Below are 24,253 nucleotides of genomic sequence, written 5' to 3'. Positions count from 1 at the left end.
TCTACAACATTCTTACCTCATCATCAGCTTGTTGCAACCTAGCAACAGCATATCTCCTTACAGTTGGATTAGTGAATTGCGAGGAAAGCAACTCAAGACCATCCTCCACATCCATTGGTTTCCACTTTCCCAGCAACTCCAAGGCTTGCTTAGCTTCTTGGGCCAAGTCCCAGTTCACACACTTTAAAAATTTAGTTAATGCCTACAGAAGATAACTACATTTAGTAAAACACTTTTGCAAGTTAGTTTTGCATTTCCTTACCCGTCAATTTGCTTTACAAACTGCTACTGCAAGTAAATATCCTCAATACCCCAAGTCACCCAAGTACGAACAGTATTATACAACTACGAGAATCGAGCGGGGAAGTGGGACTGACTAAATAGCTCTGTGGAGCGCCGGCATGGACTCAATAGGCCGAATGGCCTCCTTCTGTGCCATAAATGACTGATGAACTGGGGCTAGGCCGTCGTCACACACATGCTCCAAAAATTGATGTGGATGTTCTAGAAATCGTTTAAATACAGTAGCATTAGACATTATTGTATCGACTGTATATTGTACATGCCCGATTTCAAGCAGAAAATTATTGTAGCATCATGTGATTCATAAATGCGCTATTTTGGACAATTTTGCCAAAGCACAAATTATAATGGTATTAAAATTACAGTCTACAACTGATAATTTGAAATCATCGCACTTAAAACAAATTATCCAATAATCTGAATTAGAGTCATGAATTTACACAATTACATGAAATGATAGTGACTTCTGAAGCTTCCGCAACAAGTACATTATAAAAAAAAAAAACTCACCTTCTCTTGGTTGGTGAGATAGTATCTAAATTTCCAAACTAGATCTTGTTCTTCAGAGGACAGCAATTTAGTGGGAGGATAATTTAAAATAATCTGGAAAAGAACATTTTGCAACTTTTTAAGAAACACTGCAAAGTACATTATAGAATATGGTCTATGTTACACAAATTGTGAATAAAAGTTAATTGTATGGAACAGATGTGTAAATGAAGAACATTATCATGCTCCTTAAGATGCAGAAAAATTAATTTTGCTGTGAGAGCTGTTCATACAAGGAGACAGGCTACTTTTCTACTTTAGACATTATAAAGGGCTGTAATTACAGTGTAAGCATGAATAGCGAGTTGTCCCCAACCCTCATCCCCACCCCCACCAAATGCTGCCAAGATTCCTACTGAGACTGAACCATATCACCACACAAACCCAACTCTTGTCAATTAAAGACAAATATGCAATTTTGCCCTCGCTGGTCTTCAATCCCACATTGGGTTAATAACACACTTTACAAAAAGGTGACATTGACACTCTACAGTGATCCAACATCGAAAAACCAGCTGTATTGCATGCTCAAAATAAAGTACAACTTAATTGTTTCAGTCCACACAACAGCATGGATGCTTTAAGAAACCCACTTTGGATAACAGGGCAAAAAGCAAGAGTGCCAGGCCAAGTGTAGATCCTTGTGTTCCAAGGCTATAACAGAAAACATCTGGATGGATCTGTACCTCAGGCATACCTATTGTTCACAACAGAGCTACATCAACTTCACCAAGCATCAATGTGTAAGGAAGTGATAAATTAACTGGACCATCCCCTAGAACCAAAGCAGCGACATCAGCACCCTGCCGCCAGTACTGGCAAGAGTGACAATAGCACAGCTATGGAGAGAGATTACTCTCTTCAAAATAAAAAATGAGTACCAGTCAGTTCATCACTACATTATCCAGGCCAAAGTTGTTTCAACATACTAGTGAATGTTATAGTGTCAGCAACCACAAGCAGGGAAAGTTCATTGTTAGAGCCTGGTATTGCCAAGGTGCAAAGCACCATTTACTGCATCCATTTGGCCATTCAAGCATTTGTAGAAATTGCACACTCCATAGTTGGAGTGGCCCAAAGTGCGCTATTTATTTCAGTTAAAAAGCTAGTTCAGCAGATTGTTTTAAATACTTTTCCCATTGGCCATTCAATTGTTAAAAAAAAAGTACCCAAGCTTCTAGCAGAGTAAATTTGAACATTCCAATAAGTTACAGGTTACATTTATACTATTACTAGTGCTATTGCAAAGTGACTGCCAAGCTTGTAATATTAATCTAGAAAAAGGAAAGACACTATAGCAGGAGCTGACATTGTATGGAGTAAAATTCCAATGCAGTGTCAAAACCACATTCTAAAGTACTCAAAAGCTCATTTGGAGCAAGCGAGGGGGAAGCCACAAATGACACATTCTCAAACTCTATTTACACTCAAAGCACTTGCCTGGATAGCATAATTCTGAAACAGCTAGGTAGTATAAAACACAGTCCATTTGACTAGAACAAACTTTGCAGCTACCACAGACGGATATGAAATAACTGCACCATTACTTATTTAGGGCAGCACAGTGGCGCAGTGGTTAGCACCGCAGCCTCACAGCTCCAGCGACCCGGGTTCAATTCTGGGTACTGTCTGTGGAGTTTGCAAGTTCTCCCTGTGTCTGTGTGGGTTTACTCCAGGTGCTCCGGTTTCCTCCCACACGCCAAAGACTTGCATGTTGATAGGTAAATTGGCCATTATAAATATCCACTAATATAGGTAGGTGGTAGGGAAATATAGGGACAGGTAGGATGTGGTAGGAATATGGTTAGGATTAGTACAAATGGGTGGTTGATGGTCGGCACAGACTCGGTGGGTTGAAGGGCCTGTTTCAGTGCTGTATCTCTAAATCTAAAATCTACTGTATTAGGCAACTGTGATCCAGTGGCCTGGAATAATAATCCAGAGAATGTGGTGAGTGCACACCCTGCCATGCCATTTAAGAATTAGCATTCAGATTAAAACAAATCTTTAGGTGACCAGAAGCTATCAGATCATCAAAAAAGCCAAACTAGCTCACTAACAGTCTGTAAGGAAGGAAATTTGCTGTCCTTGCACGGCCTGATCTAAATGCAACTCAACCACACCAGCATAGGGCAACTATGGATAGGCAATAAATGCTAGCCTTCCAAGCAACATCCACAAACCGAAAATTTCTTTAATTAAATTAATTAGAAAATGCACCCAAAAAAGTGGAGAAAAAAAATTTCTAGCTGGGCATAGACGAGAAGTCAACCTGCAATTATATAATGAGCTTCAGTTTCTCAGGAGAAACCAAAGCATTTCACAACCAATGAATTACTATTGCAGCGTAGGTAAAGGTCAATGTCAATTTATGCATAGCAAGATTCCACAAACAGCAAATAAACATCTGACTAGTTAATTTGTGGTATCTTCTTCGAAACAGGCAAACAGGGCTTCAGTACCAATCTCATCCAAAAGATGACACTTATGACAATGCAGCACTCCCTCAGTGTTGCAAGTTAAGGGCGGCACAGTGGCGCAGTGGTTAGCACCGCAGCCTCACAGCTCCAGCGACCCGGGTTCAATTCTGGGTACTGCCTGTGTGGAGTTTGCAAGTTCTCCCTGTGTCTGCGTGGGTTTTCTCCGGGTGCTCCAGTTTCCTCCCACAAACCAAAAGACTTGCAGGTTGGTAGGTAAATTGGCCATTATAAATTGCCCCTAGTATAGGTAGGTGATGGGGAAATATAGGGACAGGTGGGGATGTGGTAGGAATATGGGATTAGTGCAGGATTAGTATAAATGGGTGGTTGATGGTCGGCACAGACTCGGTGGGCCGAAGGGCCTGTTTCAGTGCTGTATCTCTGAACTAAACTAAACTAAGTATTAGCTTAGTACAGACATCAGGGTGCTACCAGAGTCAGGTCGGTCCCAGTCAAGAACAATTTCACTCAATCTCTGCACTGAGTATTTGCAGCTCACCCAGAAACACAGTAAACTTCCATTTATTATGCCTCCATACTGCACCAGACCTTTTCAATTTCCTATAGTAGACACCCTGAGAATAGAAAAACTACCCACACTAATCTTATGCACTGTAACAATTTTTATTTATATGGTGTCGTTAATGTAGTGAAGCATGCTAAGGCACATCACAGGAGTGTAAACAAAATTTGACAAAGCCACTTAAGGAAATATTATGGCAGATGAACAAAAGCCTGGCCAAAGAGGTAGGTTTTAAGCAGCATCCAAAAAAGGAGGAAAGAGGGGTAGAGAAGGAATTCCAAAGCTTAGGGTCTGGGCAGCTGAAGACATAGTCATCAATGATGGTACAATTAAAAATCAGGAGGGTAAGAAACCAGAATTAGAGTAGTGCAGATATCTCAGAGGGTTGTAGGGCTAGAGGAGATTACAGAGATAGGGAGGGATGAGGCCATAGAGGGATAAGAATTATAAATTTAATATTGAGGCATTGCTTAACAAGGAGGCAAAGTAGCTCAACAAGCACAGGGATGATAGGGAAACAGGACTTGGTGAGAGTTAGGACATAGGAGGCAGTGTTTTGGACAATCTTAAGTTTAGGAGGGCAGAATGTGGGAGGATGGCTAAGAGTGGGTTGGAACAGTCAAGTCAACAGGTAACAAAGGAATATATGAGTGTTTCAGAAGCAGATGAGCTGAGGCAGGTTTGAAGTCAAGAGAAGTTGCAGAGGTGGAAATGGGGAGCCTTAGTGATTGTGCTGACATGTGGTCAAAAGCTCAACTTGTGGTCAAATATGTCACCAAGGTTGCGAACAGTCTGGTTCAGCTTCAGACAGTTGCCTGGGAACTGAGTTAGTGGTGGGACCAAAGACGACGGCTTCAGTCTTCCCAATATTTAGTTGCAGGAACTTTCTGCTCATCTTAGTACTGGATGTCAACAAGCAGTCTGATAATTTAGAGACAATGGAGAAGTCGAGAGAGGTGATGGTGAGGTAGAGCTGGGTATTGTCAGCGTGCATGTGGAAATTGACGCTGAGTTTTCAGATAATGTCACTGAGGGGCAGTATGTGGACGAGAAGTGAGCAGAGGTGCAGGAGCATAAAGAGAAGCCACTGCAGATAATTCTCTGTATATGACAATACGTCAGATAGGTACGGATAAAATCTGGCGAATGTGGTTCCACCCTGCCGTTCAACAACGGAGAAACGTTGGAGGAGGATGGTGTGATCAACTGCTTCAAAGACTACAGATAGGTCGAGAAGGATGTGGAGGGGTAGTTTAACTTTGTCAGTCACATAGGATATCATTTGTGACTTTGATAAGAGTTGTTTTGGTACAGTGACAAGGGTGGAAACCTGATTGGAGGGATTCAAACACAGAGCTCTAGGAAAAAAGAGAAGAGCATTTGGGAGGCAATAGCACATTTAAGGACTTTGGAAAGGAAAGGGAGATTGAAGAGGAGAAGGCATTTTGCAAGGATGGAGGGTTCAATGGTTGTTTTGTTTCCTTCCCTGCCCCGAAGGACAGGTTGCATTTGTTCAAACTTGAGATGTTGATTCTTCTCAAGGTAGATTTTTTTCCTGATAGTTTTGGCCTAATTCAAATGCACATTCTCGAGATGGAAGGATTGCATACTTATCACTGTCCACAAGCACCAGTCTCTGCCGACCTATGACAAGACTTAATTTGGATTTGAATACCAAATATGTCAGGGGCCCTTGCAACACAAAGAAATCCCAGAAGCTAAAATGATTTCCGGAGATGCTGAGCTGCTGTCCATGGTGCACACCAGTGCTTTATGCTGCCATTGATTGATCATGTGAATCTTTTAATCCCAGTCTGAGCTGATATTCTCATTTTCATTTCCCCAAAGCTTCTCACGGACCCATTGATATCCTTAATTAATTGGAGCAATTCTCATGCCTCACTAAGCTTCCATAAATTAGAAGACAAATACAGATCTTGAACTTATGATACATAGTCCCAAGTAAGGCTTTAGGAAATGGATCATATTCCTAGACATTCTATTAGACAAACAGAAATTTCAGTTTTGTCAAACATCAGAAGGAAGCCATTTGGCTGATATCTAACTTCCAAAAAACATTGAAGAGAATTTATCTGTGCATATCACAGCCACGCTTTTAGTAAATATTTTGTTTTTGGGAAACAAGTGTCACATCTTAAGCAATCTTCAGTGGCTGAATTTATTTTTAAAAAAGAACAAAATTTAGTTTGAATTGCTAGGAACCAATTCCTAAGACAACACTCTTAGAAATACAAAACAAAGATCTTTCATGATTTCAGTTTGTATATTTCAACATATTGGAAAACAAGCTACAGTACAAAAGTCAAGAGTAAACAAAAAGGTCGTTAAAAAGGTAATTTGTCCTTAGCTAAAATGCAGGAAAGGCACAGGTTTAAGATAAGAACTAATGTTCCACGAAATATAATCAAGTTACCAAACGATATTTACAAAGCAAATTTCAATATTTTTAGATGACTTTTCTAGATAAAATGTTCAGTATTTGCACTTACATTAAGCTGGTCACGGGTAGCAGCATTTGGCTTCAGGTCATGATCAGAAGGTCCACTTCTCAAACTTCGAGCAAGTTTATGATGCTTGCTTTCGACTAAATTCTCCTATGATTAAAAACAATCACTCAGGTTCCAAACTTAAACAGGCCAATATGCAACAAATTGGGCTCATTTAAAGCTTTTAAAATCTTTTTGTGAACTTTGTGTTCAAGTTGTGGTATTAATGCAGGGGACTGAACACAAGCAGGAAGTAGCCCCAAGACAGGGACAGTAATTGCAAGTTTGATCTATAGAGAATAGGTTTATATATAGGTTTTAGGTTTTGAAGCGCATTAAGGTGGATAAATCCCCAGGGCCTGACCAGGTGTATCCTAGGATGCAATGGGAAGTAAGGGAGGAGATTGCTGGGGCCCTGGCAGAGATTTTTGTATCATCGTTAGCCACGGGTGAGGTACCAGAAGACTAGAGGAGAGCTAATGTTGTGCCTTTATTTAAGAAGGGCAGCAGGGATAAGCCAGGGAACTACAGGTGGGTGAGCCTGACATCAGTGGTGGGAAAGTTATTGGAAGGGATTCTGAGAGACAGGATTTATATGCATTTGGAAATGCAAGGTCTGATTAGGGATAATCAGCATGGCTTTGTGCGTGGGAAATCATGTCTCATGAATTTGATTGAGTTTTTTGAGGAGGTGACCAAGAGGATTGACGAGGGCAGGGCGATGGACGTTGTCTCCATGGACTTTGACAAGGTCCCTCATGGCAGACTGCTACAAAAGGTGAAGTCACATGGGATCAGAGGGGAGCTGGCAAGATGGATACAGAACTGGCTCAGTCATAGAAGACAGAGGGTAGCAGTGGAAGGGTGTTTTTCTGAATGGAGGAATGTGACTAGTGGTGTTCCGCAGGGATCAGTGCTGGGACCTTTGCTGTTTGTAGTATATATAAATGATTTGGAGGAAAATGTAGCTGGTCTGATTAGTAAGTTTGCGGACGACACAAAGGTTGGTGGAGTTGCGGACAGTGATGAGGATTGTCAGAGGATACAGCAGGATATAGATCGGTTGGAGACTTCGGCGGAGAAATGGCAGATGGAGTTTAATTCAGACAAATGTGAGGTAATGCATTTTGGAAGGTCTAATGCAGGTGGGAAGTATACAGTAAATGGCAGAACCCTTAGGAGTATTGACAGGCAAAGAGATCTGGGCTTACAGGTCCACAGATCACTGAAAGTGGCAACGCAGGTGGATAAGGTAGTCAAGAAGGCATACGGCATGCTTGCCTTCATCGGTCGGGGCATAGAGTATAAAAAGAGATAAGTTATGCTGCAGCTGTACAGAACTTTAGTTGGGCCACACTTAGAATATTGCGTGCAATTCTGGTCGCCACACTACCAGAAGGACGTGGAGGCTTTGGAGAGGGTATAGAAGAGGTTTACCAGGATGTTAACACCTGTTCAGTGTATTAACACCTAATCTGTACTAATGCTTTGTCTTTCAACACACCATTAACATATTGTTTGCCTTTGCTCCGTGACCTTTTAGTCAGCTATGTGGCCTGGTCCAATCTCGACCTCCTTTGTTATCTCTTGCCCCACCCCCACCTCACCTACTTATAACCTGTGACTTTTCTAATATTTGTCAGTTCCGAAGAAGGGTCACTGACCCGAAACGTTAACTCTGCTTCTCTTTTCACAGATGCTGCCAGACCTGCTGAGTGGTTCCAGCATTTCTTGTTTTTATTTCAGATTTCCAGCATCCGCAGTATTTTGCTTTTATTTACCAGGATGTTGCCTGGTCTGGAGGGCATTAGCTAGGAAGAGAGGTTGGATAAACTCGGATTGTATTCACTGGAACGATGGAGGTGGAGGGGCGACATGATAGAGGTTTACAAAGTTATAAGCGGCATGGACAGAGTGGATAGTCAGAAGCTTTTTCCCAGGGTACAAGAGTCATTTACGAGGGGACATAGGTTTAAGGTGAGAGGGGCAAAGTTTAGAGGGGATGTGCAAGGCAAGTTCTTTACACAGAGGGTGGTGAGTGCCTGGAACTTGTTGCCGGGGGAGGTGGTGGAAGCAGGTACCATAGAGATGTTTAAGAGGCATTTTGACAAATACATGAATAGGATGGGAATAGAGGGATACGGACCCCGGAAGTGCAGAAGGTTTTAGTTTAGGCAGGCATCAAGATCGGCGCAGGCTTGGAGGGCCAATGGCCTGTTCCTGTGCTGTACTGTTCTTTGACTTTAGCAAGGCCTTTGACAAGGTCTCGCATGGTAGGCTAGTCCAGAAGGTTCAAACACATGGTATCCAGGGTGAGCTAGCCAACTGGATACAAAATTGGCTTGGTCACAGGATGCAGAGGGTGGTAGTGGAGGGTTGTTTTTCAGATTGGAGGCCGGTAACCGATGGTGTGCCGCAGGGATCGGTGCTGGGCCCTCTGTTGTTTCTCATATATATTAATGACTTGGATGTGACTGTAGGGGGCATAATTAGTAAGTTCGCAGATCACACCAAAATTGATGGTATAGTGGACAGTGAAGAAGGTTGTCTAAGGTTACAACAGGATATGGATAAACTGGGAAAGTGGGCAAATGGAATGTAACGTAGACATGTGCGAAGTGACGCATTTTGGGAAGTTAAACCAGGGCAGGACATATACAGTGAATGGCAGGGCCCTGGGGAGTGTTGTTGAGCAGAGACCTTGGGGTGCAAGTACATAGTTCCCTGAAAGTGGCAACACAGGTAGACAGGGTGGTGAAGGCGACGTAAGGCATGTTTGCCTTCATCGGCCGAGGCACTGAGTACAAGAGTTGGGACGTCATGTTACAGTTGTACATAATGTTGGTTCAGCCGCATTTGGAATACGGTGTGCAGTGCTGGTCGCCGCACTACAGGAAAGATGTGGTTGAGCTAGAGAGGGTGCAGAAAAGATTCAGAAGGATGTTGCCTGGTTTGGAGGGCTTGAATTATAAAGAGAGATTGGATAGGCTGGGTCTGTTTTCCCTGGAGTGAAGGAGGCTGAGAAGGGACATGATAGAGGTATATAAAATTATGAGAGGCACAGATAAGATAGCTAGCCAGAGTCTGTTTCCCATGGTAGGGGTGACTAAAACTAGAGGGCATAGATTTAAGGTGAGAGGGAGGAGGCTTAAAGGGGATCAAAGGGGTAAATTTTTCACAGTGGGTATCTGGAATGAGCAATGGAGGCAGGAACAGTAGCAACATTTAAGGGGTATCCGGACAGGTACTTGAATGAGAAAGGCATAGAGGGATATGGAATTAATGCAGGCAGGTGGGATTAGTATAGCTAGGCATTATGGTCGGCATGGACGCGGTGGGCCGAAGGGCCTGTTTCTATGCTGTACGACTCTATGAAGTTCACTCAAATATGTTCAAACGTGAACATCCCCAACTACAGAAGTGGCTCTGCAGTGCACAAAGTCTTAAATTCTCACATCATTACAGATCCAACATCTGTCAGTTAACTGTTGTGATAGCAGCTCAAACAATAACTCAAATTCAGTTCTTTCAAAGTCAACTTGCCATCTACCACACTGCAGTGCTAATTACAGTGGATTTACCCAAATCAACAACTTGCATTTATATAGCATTTTTAACAGATCAAAAACATAAGAAATAGGAGGAGTAGACCACACAGCCCATCGAGCCAACTCCACCATTCAATATGATCATGGCTGATCTTGGACTTCAACTCCACTTTCCCACCCACTCCCAAGACACCAGAAATCTGTATCTCAGCCTTAAATATACTCAATAATGGCGCATCCACAACCCTCTATGGTAAAGACTTCCAATGATTCGCAACCCTTTGAGTGAAAAAAAATTTCTCCTCATCTCAGTGCTAAATGATCAGTCTCTTATCCTGAAACTGTGCTCCCTTGTTCCAGATTCCCCAGCCAGGGGAAACAAAAGCTCAGTATCTACCCTCTCAAGCCCCTTCATAAACTTGGATGTTTCAATGAGATCCCCTCTCATTCTTCTAAGCGCCAGAGAACACAGACCCAATTTACTCAGCCTATCATAGGACAACCCTCTCATCCCTGGTACCAATCTAGTGAGCCTTCGCTGCACTGCCTCCAAAGCAAATATATTGCTCCTTAAATATGGAGACCAAAATTGCACACAGAATTCCATGTGTGGTCTCACCAAAGCCTCATACAACTGTAACAAGATTTCTTAATTCTTATCCTCCAATCCCCTTGCAATAAACGCCACCATGCCATTTGCTTTGCCAATTGCTTGCTGTATCTGCATGCTAACTTTTTGCATTCCTTGTACACCCAAATCTCTCCAAAGAACATTTACAAGTTTCACGCCTTTTAAAAAATATTCAGTTTTTCTATTCTTATGACCAAAGTGAATAACCTCATACTTCCCCACACTATACTCCATCTGCCACATTGTTGCCCACTCACTAAACCTGTCTATAGCTCTTTGCGTCCTCCTCACAGATTGCATTCCCAGCTAGCTTTGTATTGTCAGCAAACTTAGATACATTATTCTCTGTCTCTTCGTCCAAGTCATAATATAGATTACAAAGAGCTGAGGCCCCAGCATTGATCCTCGTGGCACTCCACTAGTCACAGCCTGCCAACTTGAAAAATGCCCCATTTTTATCCCTACTCTCTGCTTTCTGTCCATTAACCAATCCTCCATCCATGCTGTATATTACCCCCAGCTCCATGATCCCTTAACTTGTATATTAATTTTTTATGTGGTACCTCAACGAATGCCTTTTGGAAATCAAGTATACAACATTCACTGGTTCCCCTTTATCTACCCTTCGAGTTACATCCTCAAAAAACTATCTTTGTCAAACACTATTTCCCTTCCGTAAAACCATGTTATTTGTTCAGATCATACTATGATTTTCTAAATAAACTGTTAAGACTTCCTTAATAATAGTTGTCAGGGGAGTGCTGGAATCTGTCAGGCTTACTGGCCTGTAGTGCCGTGTTTTCTCTCTCCCTCCTTTCTTGAATAGCAGTGTTACATTTGCCAACTTCCAATCTGCTAGGATCGTTCCATAATCTATGGAATTTTGGAAAACCATAGCCAGCACATGTACTATCTCTGCAGCTACCTCGTTTAGAGCCCCAGGATGTAGGCCAGCAGGTCCTGGGGATGTCAGATTTTAGTCCCTTGATTTCACCAGTACCTTTTCTCTGCTGATATTACTTTAATTTCCTCACTCTTGTTAGCCGAGAGATTACCCTCTTTTTTTTAGTATGTAGCATGTGTCTTCTACTGAGAAGACAGACTAACTATTTGTTCAATGTCTCTGCCATTTCCTCATTCTCCATAATTTCTCCTGTCTCTGCTAAGGGAGCAACACCTACTTTAGCTACTCTTTTCCTTTTTATCTACTTGTAAAGGCTCTTACAATCTGTTTTTATATCCCTGGCTAGTTTATTCTCATTTTATTTTTTCCTTGATTGGTTTTTAAAATGCTCCCAATCCTCAGACTTACTACTATTCTTTGCAACATTACAAGTGTTATGATCCTGTATTTTTTTTCCCCAGTAAGTATGCAGTGTGTCTTTAAGGCTGGAAAAGGATCAGCACTGCTTTAAGGCAGCAAGCTCCAGGGACTGAGAGTCAAAGAGTGCATTTTTTAAGTTACCAGGCCACAGACATTCAGAGAACAAGGACAAAATATACAATGTTGCAATTACATTTTTGAACTGGCTTTTGAGAGACAGTTAACAGACACAGACCAGCATGCATGGAAGAGATCTCTGATAATTTAAACTGAAGGAAGCTGAATTTTAAACTGATCACTTTTTCATCCCTCAAAACAATTCTAAAGCCAAATTGATTCATTGAAAAGTGTCTGTAAGTTGTTGATTGCTGAATTAATCGCTGGAAGAGCATCACTTTAACTGGAACCTGACTACTGACTGTCCTACTGTTGAAGAACCATTTTTCCCCCATTGGACAGCTGCGAGGACTTCAAGCAACCTTGGACTGTTCCACATTGGAAGATTCCACTTCGGCAGGAGCGTAAATCTGCAAGGGCACTAATTTTTTGATTTTAAATGTTGTTTATATCTTAGTAGTGTTTAAGAATTTAGTTTTTCGAATTAAACAGCTAATTTGTTCATCTAACGACACCTGGTTTGGTTAGCCTCATTCAGGGGTTAATAGATGGTCAATTCGGCTGTGGTTTTCTTGAATTTAGAAAGTTTAAAGTGATAATGTTGAGCGATCTGTGCAGGGACGGGACTGAATTGACTGTGTTCCACTGCAATCAGAATCATATATTTTGATTGGGGGCTGTGTCTTGAGCAGTCAGTCGTAACATATTAATTGGGGGCTCATTCAGGATTGCATCATATTTAATTAAGCAGCTCCTGTCTGGGATCAGAATCAAGACTAATTTGGAGGGCTCACATTTGGAACCATATTAATTACTCATCTCTGGGATAACATATTTAAATTTCTCTCGAGTCTGTGATCATAGCAATTGGAAACTCAATTGCTGGGATCTAAATCTAATGCCAATTACAAAGAAAATAAAAGAACCAGGTCTCTTGTATAAGGTACAGTCTTTAAACATTGTAATGGCATTAGTGGTTGCAGCAGCACTTTTGGGAAAGCAGAAATGTTTCCGAGTGACTTGATAACTTTAAGAACAAATTAAAAGAATTGGCAGCAAAATTGGAGTTGGAATTGAAATTAGGTGCCCAAAAAGCAGAGATAATTGACATAATAACTAAACATCTGGAATTAGAGGAAAATGATGGGCAATACTAGGAACAAGAAAGTATTAGGTCTGAGAGTGATGCAGTGGTATTGGCTAGTATTCAGTTAGAAATGAAAAAAAACTTGAAATCGAAAAAGAAAAAGCAATAGCAATAAGAAAAACTGAATTGGAGGAAAGGGGAAAAAAAAGAGCATTTCGGAGAGAAAGCGAAAGAGAAGGAATTTAAGTTAAAGGAGATGGAACTAAGACTAAAGGGTAGTCTTAAATCCAGGGAAAATTCAGGTCAGGAAAAATCTGAATAGCACAGGACCCAGTGAAAAGTTGTTTAAATTTATATAGGCTCTTCCCAAGTTTGAGGTAAGGGACCTAAAGGCATTTTTCATATCTTAAAAAAAAAAAATTGCCAAGCAGATGAAATGGCCGAAAGAAAGCTGGACACTGCTTATGAAGGGCAGGCTGGTAGGCAGAGTTCATTGCAACAAAATGGGTCATTTTCATTCAGAGTGCTGAAATTGTGGGGTAAACCCATAGGACTTGTTGGGGTACGCAAAGATAATGCAGAGAAAAAGGCTGACTGAGAATACAGCAGACCAGCTATATCTTTAATGACAACTGTGAAACCAGATACTAAAACTAAAAGGAGTGTAGAGGTTAAGAATAATACCCAAGAGTTATAATGATTTTTTTTCCAAAGGGGAAAGTAACTCTATATCCTCCAAGTGATGTAGGAAAACTTGTTATATTCAGGGACACAGGAGCAACCCAAACACTCTTGTTGGGGAAAGATATAACATTTCCACCAGACAGCGCTTTGAACGCTAAAGTTTCAGTTAATGGAATTAGCGGGGAGTATATTCCCGCACCTTTGCATAAAGCACGCCTAGAGATTGAGTTAATATCTGGGAAAGTAACTTTAGGTGTTGTCCACAGTTTGCCAATAAAGGGAATTGATCTACTCCAAGGAAATGATTTAGCTGGATCAAAAGCATCATTACAGCACAACAAGATGATCCGGAGATATATCGAAAAGCACAGACAGCTGTCAGAAGCAGAGGTGAAAGGTGTACCGGAAGGCAAATGGGTTTTGGGGAGGAAATGGAGACCGCCTCATAGACCTGCCGACGAAGACTGGACAGTTGTTGAACAGATAGTGGTACCACCTAAATATCAACAAGGATTATTAAGGTTAGCACACGACATTCCTTTTGCAGGACACAGGGGAATTCGGAAGACCAAATCACACATAAGCCAACATTACTACTGGCCAGGTCTTACAAAGGATGAGACACAATTTTGTAGGACAACCCATACCCGTCAAATGGTGGGAAAACCATAACCTACCATAAAACCAGCACCACTAGTCCCCATACCAGTGATTGAGGAACCATTTAGCAGGGTATTAGTAGACTGTGTAGGACCCTTGCCGAAAAAAGCAGGGCATCAATACATACTTACTATCATGGATATGGCTACTCGATTTCCAGAGGCTATTCCTTTGAGGATAATTACTGCGAGAGTAGTGGTAGAAAAGTTAACCCAATTCTTTACAAGACATGGGTTGCCACTTAAAGTTCAATCAGATCAAGGTTCTAATTTCATGTCTAGGATATTTCAAGAAGTCATGAACAATTTGGGGATTAGACAGTTGAAATCTTCAGCGCATCACCCACAGTCACAGGGAGCTTTTACAGAGATTTCATCAGACTCTCAAAACGATGATTAGAACACAGAGTCACAAATATCCACATGACTGGGATAAAGGACTAGATTTTCTTTTATTTGCCACCAGAGACTCACCAAATGAGTCTACAGGCTTCAGTCCTTTCGAATTGGTTTATGGTAAGAGGTCCTCTACAAAAAGACAGATTCTTGGAACAAAAGAATGAATCCTCGCTACTAGACTATGTATTTGTGTTCCGGGAAAGGCTCACAAAAGCTTGTGGTGTGGCTCAGGAACACTTTGAAGCATCCCAAGCCAATATGAAAAAATGGGCAGACAAGAATGCAAAAACCTGTGATTTTCAACCAGGGGATGTAGTATTAGTGTTGTTAACATTGCAGGAGAACCATTAAAAGCACAGTTCAGCGGCCCATACAGAGTGATCAAAAGAGTAGTTAAGGTAGACTTGACTGACACCCGATCGCCGGAAGAACCAGTTGTGTCATATTAATATACTCAAACAATATTACCGCAGGGAGGAGGATAGGCCAGTACAGGTATATCAGGTAATCAGGACATTTGAGAAGGAAAAGGAGTGAGGATAAGGCAGAAACAGGCCGAGGAAATTCTCAGATTAGCGAATACAGAATGGCGAGGAAAATTAGACAATATGCTTTTACGCTTAGAGGCAGAACAACTTGAAACCTAACCAGGCTTTTCACAACGTTTCAAAAGTTTGTAGGGATAAGCCAGGATGTACAACCTTAGCCACTGAACTTTGCTTTTAATGATTCTCCTGCAATTTGATTGAACCTAGTCAAAGTAGCTGGAGTTTGCCAGTAGCTTTAGTACCTAAACCTGAAGGGTCAACCCGATTTTGTATAGAAAAGTCAATGCTATAACAAATGCAGACTCCTACCCAATTCCACGTTTAGAAGACTGTATCAACAGAGTAGGCAGCGCTAAGTTCCTTATCAAGATTGACTTGTTATAGGGATACTGGCAAGTTCCTTTGATTCCTCGAGCCAAAGAGATATCAGCTTTTGTAAAACCTGACAGTCTTTATCAGTGCAGGGTGACGCCATTCGGGCTAAAAAATGCCCCAGCAACTTTTCAAAGATTAATGAATCAGGTGGTAGCCAGTGTTCCCAACTGTGTAGTATATCTCGATGATGTACTAATATATAGTAACATGTGGCAAGAACACTTAAACCAATTAGAACTTTTGTTCAAAAAGTTACAAGCCGCAGACTTGGTGGTAAATTTGGAAAGGCAAAAGTAACTTACCTCAGACAAATATTGGGGCAAGGTCAGGTATTACCAAAAACGGCAAGGATGCAAATCTTAATGGGGTTCCCTATCCCTAAATTGAAACGGGAAATAATGAGATTCTTAGAGGTGTGCGGGTTTTACCGGAAATTTGTACGAGACTTTAGTACTGTGGCTGCTCCATTAACCGACTTGCGACAAAAGAAAAAGTGGTATGGTCAGATGAATGCCAGGCAGCTTTTGAAAAGCTAAAGGCAATCCTAACTAATGAATCAGTGTTGGCTGCTCCAAATTTCGCTAAACCCTTTAAATTAGCAATGGATGCTAGCGACCTGGGGCTTGCTGCAGTTCTACTGTAAGATGACAAATTGGGCATAGAGAAGCCAGTAGGGTATTTTTCCAGAAAACTAAATGGTCATCAGAAAAAATATTCCACTGTGGAAAAACATTGGGACTTTTACTGGCTCTCAAACATTGAGGTATATATCCGCCAGGACTATAAAGAGATATTAATATACACTGACGATAACTCATTAACATCTGTGGAAAAGTTTAAAATCCAAATTTCTAGAATCATTATTGGAGTCTTTTATTACAGCCTTATTATCCAGGGGTTGTACACATTTCGGGGAAAAATAATATCACCGACGTTTTGTCATGGATTTAGCCATGTTAATGTATGTGGATGGCGATGGAATAAAAGAATGCTGTAAATTATCAATAGAATATATTAGTAAATGCAGGAAAAGTGTGTTAGCTTTTTTCCAATTTTTTTTTTTTTTTAAAACACATTGCAATGAAATGCATTCCAGGAATGGCGTTTTGTTCCGCCAGGGGCTGAGGTATTATGATCCTGTATTTATTTTTCCGGGAAGTATGCGGTATGTCTTTAAGGCTGGAAAAGAATCAGTAGTGCATTAAGGCAGCAAGCTCCAGGGACAAAGTGAACGAGTGCATTTTTTGGTTACCCGGCAACAGCCGGAGAACAAGGACAAAATATACAATGTTGCAATTACATTTTTGAACTGGCTTTTGAGAGACAGTTAACAGACACACATACAGGTGGACCAGCATGAAGGGAAGAGAGATCTCTGATAATTTAAACTGAAGGAAGCTGAATTTTAAACTGATCACTTTTTCACCCCTCAAAACAATTCTAAAGCCAAATTGATTCATTGAAAAGTGTCTGCAAGTTACTGATTGCTGAATTCATTGCTGGAAGAGCATCACTTCAACTGGAACTAGACTGCTGACTGTCCTACTGTTAAAGAACCTTTATTCCCCCATCGGATGGCTGTGAGGACTTCAAGCAACCTTGGACTGTTCTACATTGGAAGATTCCACTTCGGCAGGAGCATAAATCTATAAGGACACTAATTTTTCTATTTTAAATGTTGTTGAGATCTTAGTAGTGTTTAAGAGTTTAGTTATTCTAATTAAACAGCTAAGTTGTTGATCTAAAGACACCTGGTTTGGTTAGCCTCAGGGGTCAATAGATGGTCAATTCGGCTGTGGTTTTCTTTAATTTGGAAAGTTTAAAGTGATATGTTCGGCAATCTATGGAGGGACGGGACTGAATTGACAGTGCATTTCTCCCACCGCAATCAGAATCATATATTTTGATTGGGGGCTTTGTCTTGAGCAGTCAGTTGTAACATAAGCCTCTTCTTTTAATCTAATGCTATCCTTAACATCCTTGGTAAGTCACGGATGGATCTTTCTTGCTTAGTAAAATTCCCAAAGCACTTCACAGAAGCAATTCAAATTTCCCCCCAAGCCACATAAGGAGATATAAGACGTGGTGACCAAAAGTTTATTCAAAAAGGTAGGTTTTAAGGAGTGTCTTGAAAAGGAGGAAAGAAAGGTAAAAAGATAGGGATGACATTCTGGAGCTGAGGGCCTTAACAACTGAAGGCACAGGCATGAATGGTGGAACAAAGAAAGTCGGGGATACATGAGAGCGCAGAATTGAAGGAGCGCAGAGACCTTAGAGGGTCGTTTGGGATTTTGGGGGGGGGCTAGGCGGGGTAGCTACAGAGCTTGGCAGAGATTTGAAAATAAGCATGAAAATTTAAAAAAAGACATATTGACAGACCAGGAGGCAATGTAGGTCAGTCAGCACATGGGTGATGGGTAAAAAGGAGTTGGTGTGACTAAGGATACAGGCAGCAGAGTTTTGGAGGAGTTCAAGTTTAAGGAAAGTGAGAGGCTAGCAAGTAGTGTGTTGGAATAGCTGAGTCCATAGATAACAAAGGCATAGATGAGTTTTTTTTATTCATCCATTCATGGGATGTGTGCATCGGTATCTAGGCCAGCATTTATTGCCCATCCCTAATTGCCCTGGAGAAGGTGGTGGTGAGCTGCCTTCTTCAACTGCTGCAGTCCATGGGAGGTAGGCACACCCAGAGTGCTGTTAGGAAGGGTGTTCCAGGATTTTGACCCAGCGACAGTGAAGGAACGGCAATATAGTTCCAAGTCAGGATGGTGTACTTGGAGGGGAACTTGCAGGTGGTGGCATTACCATGCATTTGCTGCCCTTGTCCTTCTAGTTGGTAGAGGTCGCGGGTCTGGAAGCTGCTGTTGAAGGATCCTTGGTCCGTTGCTGCAGTGCATCTTGCAGATGGTACACAGTGCTGCCACTGTGCGTTGGTGGTGGAGGGAGTGAATGTCGAAGGTAGTGGATAGGGAGCTAATCAAGTGGGCTGCTTTGTCTTGGATGGAGTTGAGCTTCTTGAGTGTTGTTGGAACTGCACCCATCCAGGCAAGTGGACAGTATTCCATCACACTCCTGACTTGTGCCTTGTAAGTGGTGGAGGGGCTTTGGGGGAAGTCAGGTGGTGAGTTACTCGCCGCAGGAATCCTAGCCTCTGACCTGCTCCTGTAGCCACAGTATTTATATGGCTACTCCAGTTCAGTTTCTGGTCAATGGTAGCCCCCAGGATGTTGATAGTGGGGGATTCAGTGATGGTAATGCCATTGAATGTCAAGGGGAGATGGTTAGATTCTCTCTTGTTGGAGATTGTCATTGCCAGGCACTTGTGTGGCACAAATGTTACTTGCCACTTATCAGCCCAAACCTGGATATTGTCCAGGTCTTGCTGCATTTCTACAGGCACTGCTTCAGTATTTGAGGAGTCACGAATGGTGCTGAACATTGTGCAATCATCAGCGAACATCTCCACTTCTGACCTTATGATTGAAGGAAGGTCATTGATGAAACAGCTGAAGATGGTTGGGCCGAAGACACTACCCTGAGGAACTCCTGCAGTGATGTCCTGGAGCTCAGAAGATTGACCTCCAACAACCATCTTCCTTTGTGCTAGGTATGACTCCAACCAGCAGAGAGTTTTCCTCGATTCCCATTGACTTGAGTTTTGCAAGGGCTCCTTGATGCCATACTCAGTCAAATGCTGCCTTGATGTGAACGGCAGTCACTCTCACCTCACCGCTTGAGTTCAACTCTTTTGTCCATGTTTGAACCAAGGTTGTAATGAGGTCAGGAGCTGAGTGGTCCTGGTGAAACCCAAACTGAGTATCACTGAGCTGGTTATTGCTAAGCAAGTGTTGCTTGATGGCACTGTTGATGACACCGTCCATCACTTTACTGATGATCGAGAGTAGAATGATGGGGCGGTAATTGGCCGGGTTAGACTTGTCCTGCTTTTTGCATACAGGACATACCTGGGCAATTTTCCACATTGCCAGGTAGATGCCAGTGTTGTAGCTGTACTGGAACAATTTGGCTAGGGGCGCGGCAAGTTCTGGAGCACAGGTCTTCAGTACTATTGCTGGAATATTGTCAGGGCGCATAGCCTTTGCAGTATCCAGTGCCTTCATCTGTTTCTTGATATCGCGTGGAGTGAATCGAATTGGCTGACGTCTGGCATCTGCAATGCTGGGGACTTCAGGAGGGGGCAGAGATGGATCATCAACTCGGCACTTCTGGCTGAAGATTGCTGCAAATGCTTTTGCCTCAACTTTCGCACTGATGTGCTGGGTTCCCCCATCATTAAGGATGGGGATATTTGTGGAGCCACCTCCTGTAGTTAGTTGTTTAATTGTCCATCACCATTCACGGCTGGACGTGGCAGGATGGTAAAAGAGGGGGGGGTGTGGCATTGTTAATCAAGGAAAGTATTACAGCAGCAGAAAGGACGTTTGAGGACTCGTCTACTGAGGTAGTATGGGCCAAGGTTAGAAACAGGAGAGGAGAGGTCACCCTGTTGGGAGTTTTCTATAGACATCCAAATAGTTCCAGAGATGCAGAGGAAAGGATAGCAAAGATGATTCTTGACAGGAGCGAGAGTAACAGGGTAGTGGTTATGGGGGACTTTAACTTTCCAAATATTGACTGGAAATACTATAGTTCGAGTACTTTAGATGGGTCTGTTTTTGTCCAGTGTGTGCAGGAGGGTTTTCTGACACAGTATGTAGACAGGCCAACCAGGGGCGATGCCACATTGGATTTGGTACTGGGTAATGAACCCGGCCAGGTGTTAGATTTAGAAGTTGGTGAGCACTTTGGTGATAGTGATCACAATTCGGTTAGGTTTACCTTAGCGATGGGCAGGGACAGGTATATACAGCAGGGCAAGAATTATAGCTGGGGGAAAGGAAATTATGATGCGATTAGGCAAGATTTAGGATGCGTAGGATGGGGAAGGAAACTGCAGGGGATGGGCACAATCGAAATGTGGAGCTTATTCAAGGAGCAGCTACTGCGTGTCCTTGATAAGTATGTATCTGTCAGGCAGGGAGGAAGTTGTCGAGCGAGGGAGCCGTGGTTTACTAAAGAAGTTGAAGAGCTTGTCAAGAGGAAGAAGGCGGCTTATGTTAGGATGAGACGTGAAGGCTCAGTTAGGGCGCTTGAGAGTTACAAGCTAGCCAGGAAGGATCTAAAGGGAGAGATAAAGAAGAGCAAGGAGAGGACACGAGAAGTCATTGGCGGATAGGATAAGGGAAAACCCCAAGGCTTTCTATAGGTATATCAGGAATAAAAGAATGACTAGAGATAGGTTCGGGCCAATCAAGGATAGTAGTGGGAAGTTGTGTGTGGAATCGGAGGAGATAAGGGAAGTGTTAAATGAATATTTTTCGTCAGTATTTACAATGGAGAAAGAAAATGTTGTCGAGGAGAATACTGGGATACAGACTACTAGGCTAGATGGGATTGAGGTTCACAAGGAGGAGGTGTTAGCAATTTTGGAAAGTGTGAAAATAGATAAGTCCCCTGGGCCAGATGGGATTTATCCTAGGATTCTCTGGGAAGCCAGGGAGGAGATTGCAGAGCCTTTGTCCTTGATCTTTATGTCGTCATTGTCGACAGGAATAGTGCCGGAAGACTGGAGGATAGGAAATGTTGTCCCCTTGTTCAAGAAGGGGAGCAGAGACAGCCCTGGTAATTATAGACCTGTGAGCCTTACTTCGGTTGTGGGTAAAATGTTGGAAAAGGTTATAGAGATAGGATTTATAATCATCTTGAAAATAATAAGTTCATTAGAGATAGTCAGCACGGTTTTGTGAAGGGTAGGTCGTGCCTCACAAACCTTATTGAGTTTTTTGACAAGGTGACCAAACAGGTGGATGAGGGTAAAGCCGTGGATGTGGTCTATATGGATTTCAGTAAGGCGTTTGATAAAGTTCCCCACGGTAGGCTATTGCAAAAAATACAGAATTATGGGATTGAAGGTGAATTAGTGCTTTGGATCAGAAATTGGCTAGCTGAAAGAAGACAGAGGGTGGTGGTTGATGGTAAATGTTCATCCTGGAGTATAGTTTCTAGTGGTGTACCGCAAGGATCTGTTTTGGGGCCACTGCTGTTTGTCATTTTTATAAATGACCTGGATGAGGGTGTAGAAGGGTGGGTTAGTATATTTGCAGATGACACGAAGGTCGGTGGAGTTGTGGATAGTGCCGAAGGATGTTGTAGGTTACAGAGGGACATAGATAAGCTGCAGAGCTGGGCTGAGAGATGGCAAATGGAGTTTAATGCGGAAAAGTCTGAGGTGATTCACTTCGGAAGGAATAACAGGAATGCAGAATACTGGGCTGATGGGAAGATTCTTGGTAGTGTAGATGAGCAGAGAGATCTTGGTGTCCAGGTACATAAATCCCTGAAAGTTGCCACCCAGGTTAATAGAGCTGTTAAGAAGGCACATGGTGTGTTAGCTTTTATTAGTAGGGGGATCGAGTTTAGGAGCCACGAGGTCATGCTGCAGCTGTACAGAACTCTGGTGCTGCCGCACCTGGAGTATTGCGTGCAGTTCTGGTCACCGCATTATAGGAAGGATGTGGAAGCTTTGGAAAAGGTGCAGAGGAGATTTACTAGGATGTTGCCTGGTATGGAGGGAAGGTCTTACGAGGAAAGGCTGAGGGACTTGAGGTTGTTTTCGTTAGAGAGGAGGAGGAGAAGAGGTGACTTAATAGAGACATATAAGATAATCAGAGGGTTGGACAGGGTGGATAGTGAGAGCCTTTTTCCTCGGATGGTGATGGCAAACACAAGGGGACATAGCTTTAAGTTGATGGGTGATAGATATAGGACAGATGTCAGAGGTAGTTTCTTGACTCAGAGAGTAGTAGGGGCGTGGAACGCCCTGCCTGCAACAGTAGTAGACTCGCCAACTTTAAGGGCATTTAAGTGGTCATTGGCTAGACATATGGATGAAAATGGAATAGTGTAGGTCAGATGGTTTCACAGGTCGGCGCAACATCGAGGGCTGAAGGGCCTGTACTGCGCTGTAATGTTCTATGTTCTATGATCCGTTGGTTATAGGATCGCTTAGCTCTGTATCTCGCATGCTGCTTATGCAGTTGGCACGCAAGTAGTCCTCTGCTGTAGCTTCACCAGGTTGATACCTCATTTTGAGGTATGCCTGGTGCTGCTCCCTGGCATGCCCTCCTGCACTCTTCATTGAACCAGGGTTGGTCTCCTGGCTTGATGGTAATGGTAGAGCGGGGGACATGCCGGGCCATGAGGTCACAGATTGTGGCTCAGTACAATTCTGCTGCTGCTGATGGCCCACAACGCCTCATGCATGCCCAGTTTTACACTGCTCGATCAGTTGGAAATCTATCCCATTTCGCACGGTGATAGTGCCACACAACACAATGGACGGTATCCTCAATGTGAAGACGGGACTTCCACTCCAGGACTGTGCGATGGTCTCTGCTACCAATACTGTCATGGACAGATGCATCTGCGGCAGGCAGATTGGTGAGGACGAGGTCAAGTATGTTTTTCCCTCTTGTTGGTTCCCTCACCACCTGCCGCAGACCCAGTCTAGCAGCTATGTCCTTTAGGCCTCGGCCAGCTGAGTCAGTAGTGGTGCTACCGAGCCACTCTTGCTGATGGACATTGAAGTCCCCCACCCAGAGTACCTTCTGTGTCCTTGCCAACCTCAGTGCTTCCAAGGCGTGTTCAACATGGAAGAGTACTGATTCATCAGCTGAGGGAGGCAGTAGGTGGTAATCAGCAGGAGGTTTTCTTGCCCATGTTTGACCTGATGCCATGAGACTTCTTGGGGTCCGGAGTCAATGTTGAGAACTCCCAGTGCAACTCCCTCCCTACTGAATACCACTGTGCCGCCATCTCTGCTGGGTCTGTCCTGCCGGTGGGACAGGACATACCCGGGGATGGTGATAGCTGTGTCTGGGACACTGTCTGTAAGGTATGATTCCATGAGTATGACTAAGTCAGGCTGTTGCTTGACTAGTCTGTGGACAGCTCTCCCAACTTTGGCATAAGCCCTCAGATGTTAGTAAGGTGGACTTTGCAGGGTCGACAGGGTTGGGTTTGCCGTAGTAGTTTCCGGTGCCTAGGTCGATGCCTGGTGGTCCATCCAGTTTCATTCCATTTTACTGACTTCGTAGTGGTTAGATACAACTGAGTGGCTTGCTAGCCCATTTCAGAGGGCATGCTGTGGTCTGGAGTCACATGTAGGCCAGACCAGGTAAGGACAGCAGATTTCCTTCCCTAAAGGACATTAGTGAACCAGATGGGTTTTTATAACAATGATTTCATGGCCATCATTAGACTAGCTTTTTAATTCCAGATTTTTAAGTAATGAAATTTAAATTCCGCCTTCTGCCGTGGTGGGATTCGAACCCATGTCCCGAGAGTAATACTTTGGGTCTCTGGTTTACTAGTCTAGTGACAATACCACTACGCCACCACCTCCCCTCATCATCCTTCTCATTGTGGGGGAACATTTCGGGGATAGTGACCATAACTCT

At 42.9% G+C, this 24,253-nt stretch overlaps 1 protein-coding gene across 4 annotated transcripts in view; it reads right to left on the bottom strand.

Annotated features, from left to right (window-relative positions):
- pik3c3 (phosphatidylinositol 3-kinase, catalytic subunit type 3) overlaps window positions 1-24,253 on the bottom strand; it is a 153,234-nt gene that overhangs the window by 75,511 nt on the left and 53,470 nt on the right. For all 4 annotated transcript variants that reach the window (XM_068032629.1, XM_068032636.1, XM_068032642.1 and 1 more), the window contains 3 exons: window positions 6,366-6,470; window positions 814-906; window positions 17-202 (listed from right to left, as the gene is read on the bottom strand). In XM_068032629.1, the coding sequence (XP_067888730.1) occupies window positions 17-202; window positions 814-906; window positions 6,366-6,470 (384 nt within the window). The remainder of the gene's footprint in view (window positions 1-16; window positions 203-813; window positions 907-6,365; window positions 6,471-24,253) is intronic.

This window comes from Heterodontus francisci, chromosome 1 (assembly GCF_036365525.1).
Source record: "Heterodontus francisci isolate sHetFra1 chromosome 1, sHetFra1.hap1, whole genome shotgun sequence".
Classification (NCBI taxonomy): Eukaryota; Metazoa; Chordata; class Chondrichthyes; order Heterodontiformes; family Heterodontidae; genus Heterodontus; species Heterodontus francisci.
The sequence above is the reverse complement of the archived record's forward strand: the minus strand, read 5'-3'. Positions and strand labels throughout refer to the sequence as shown.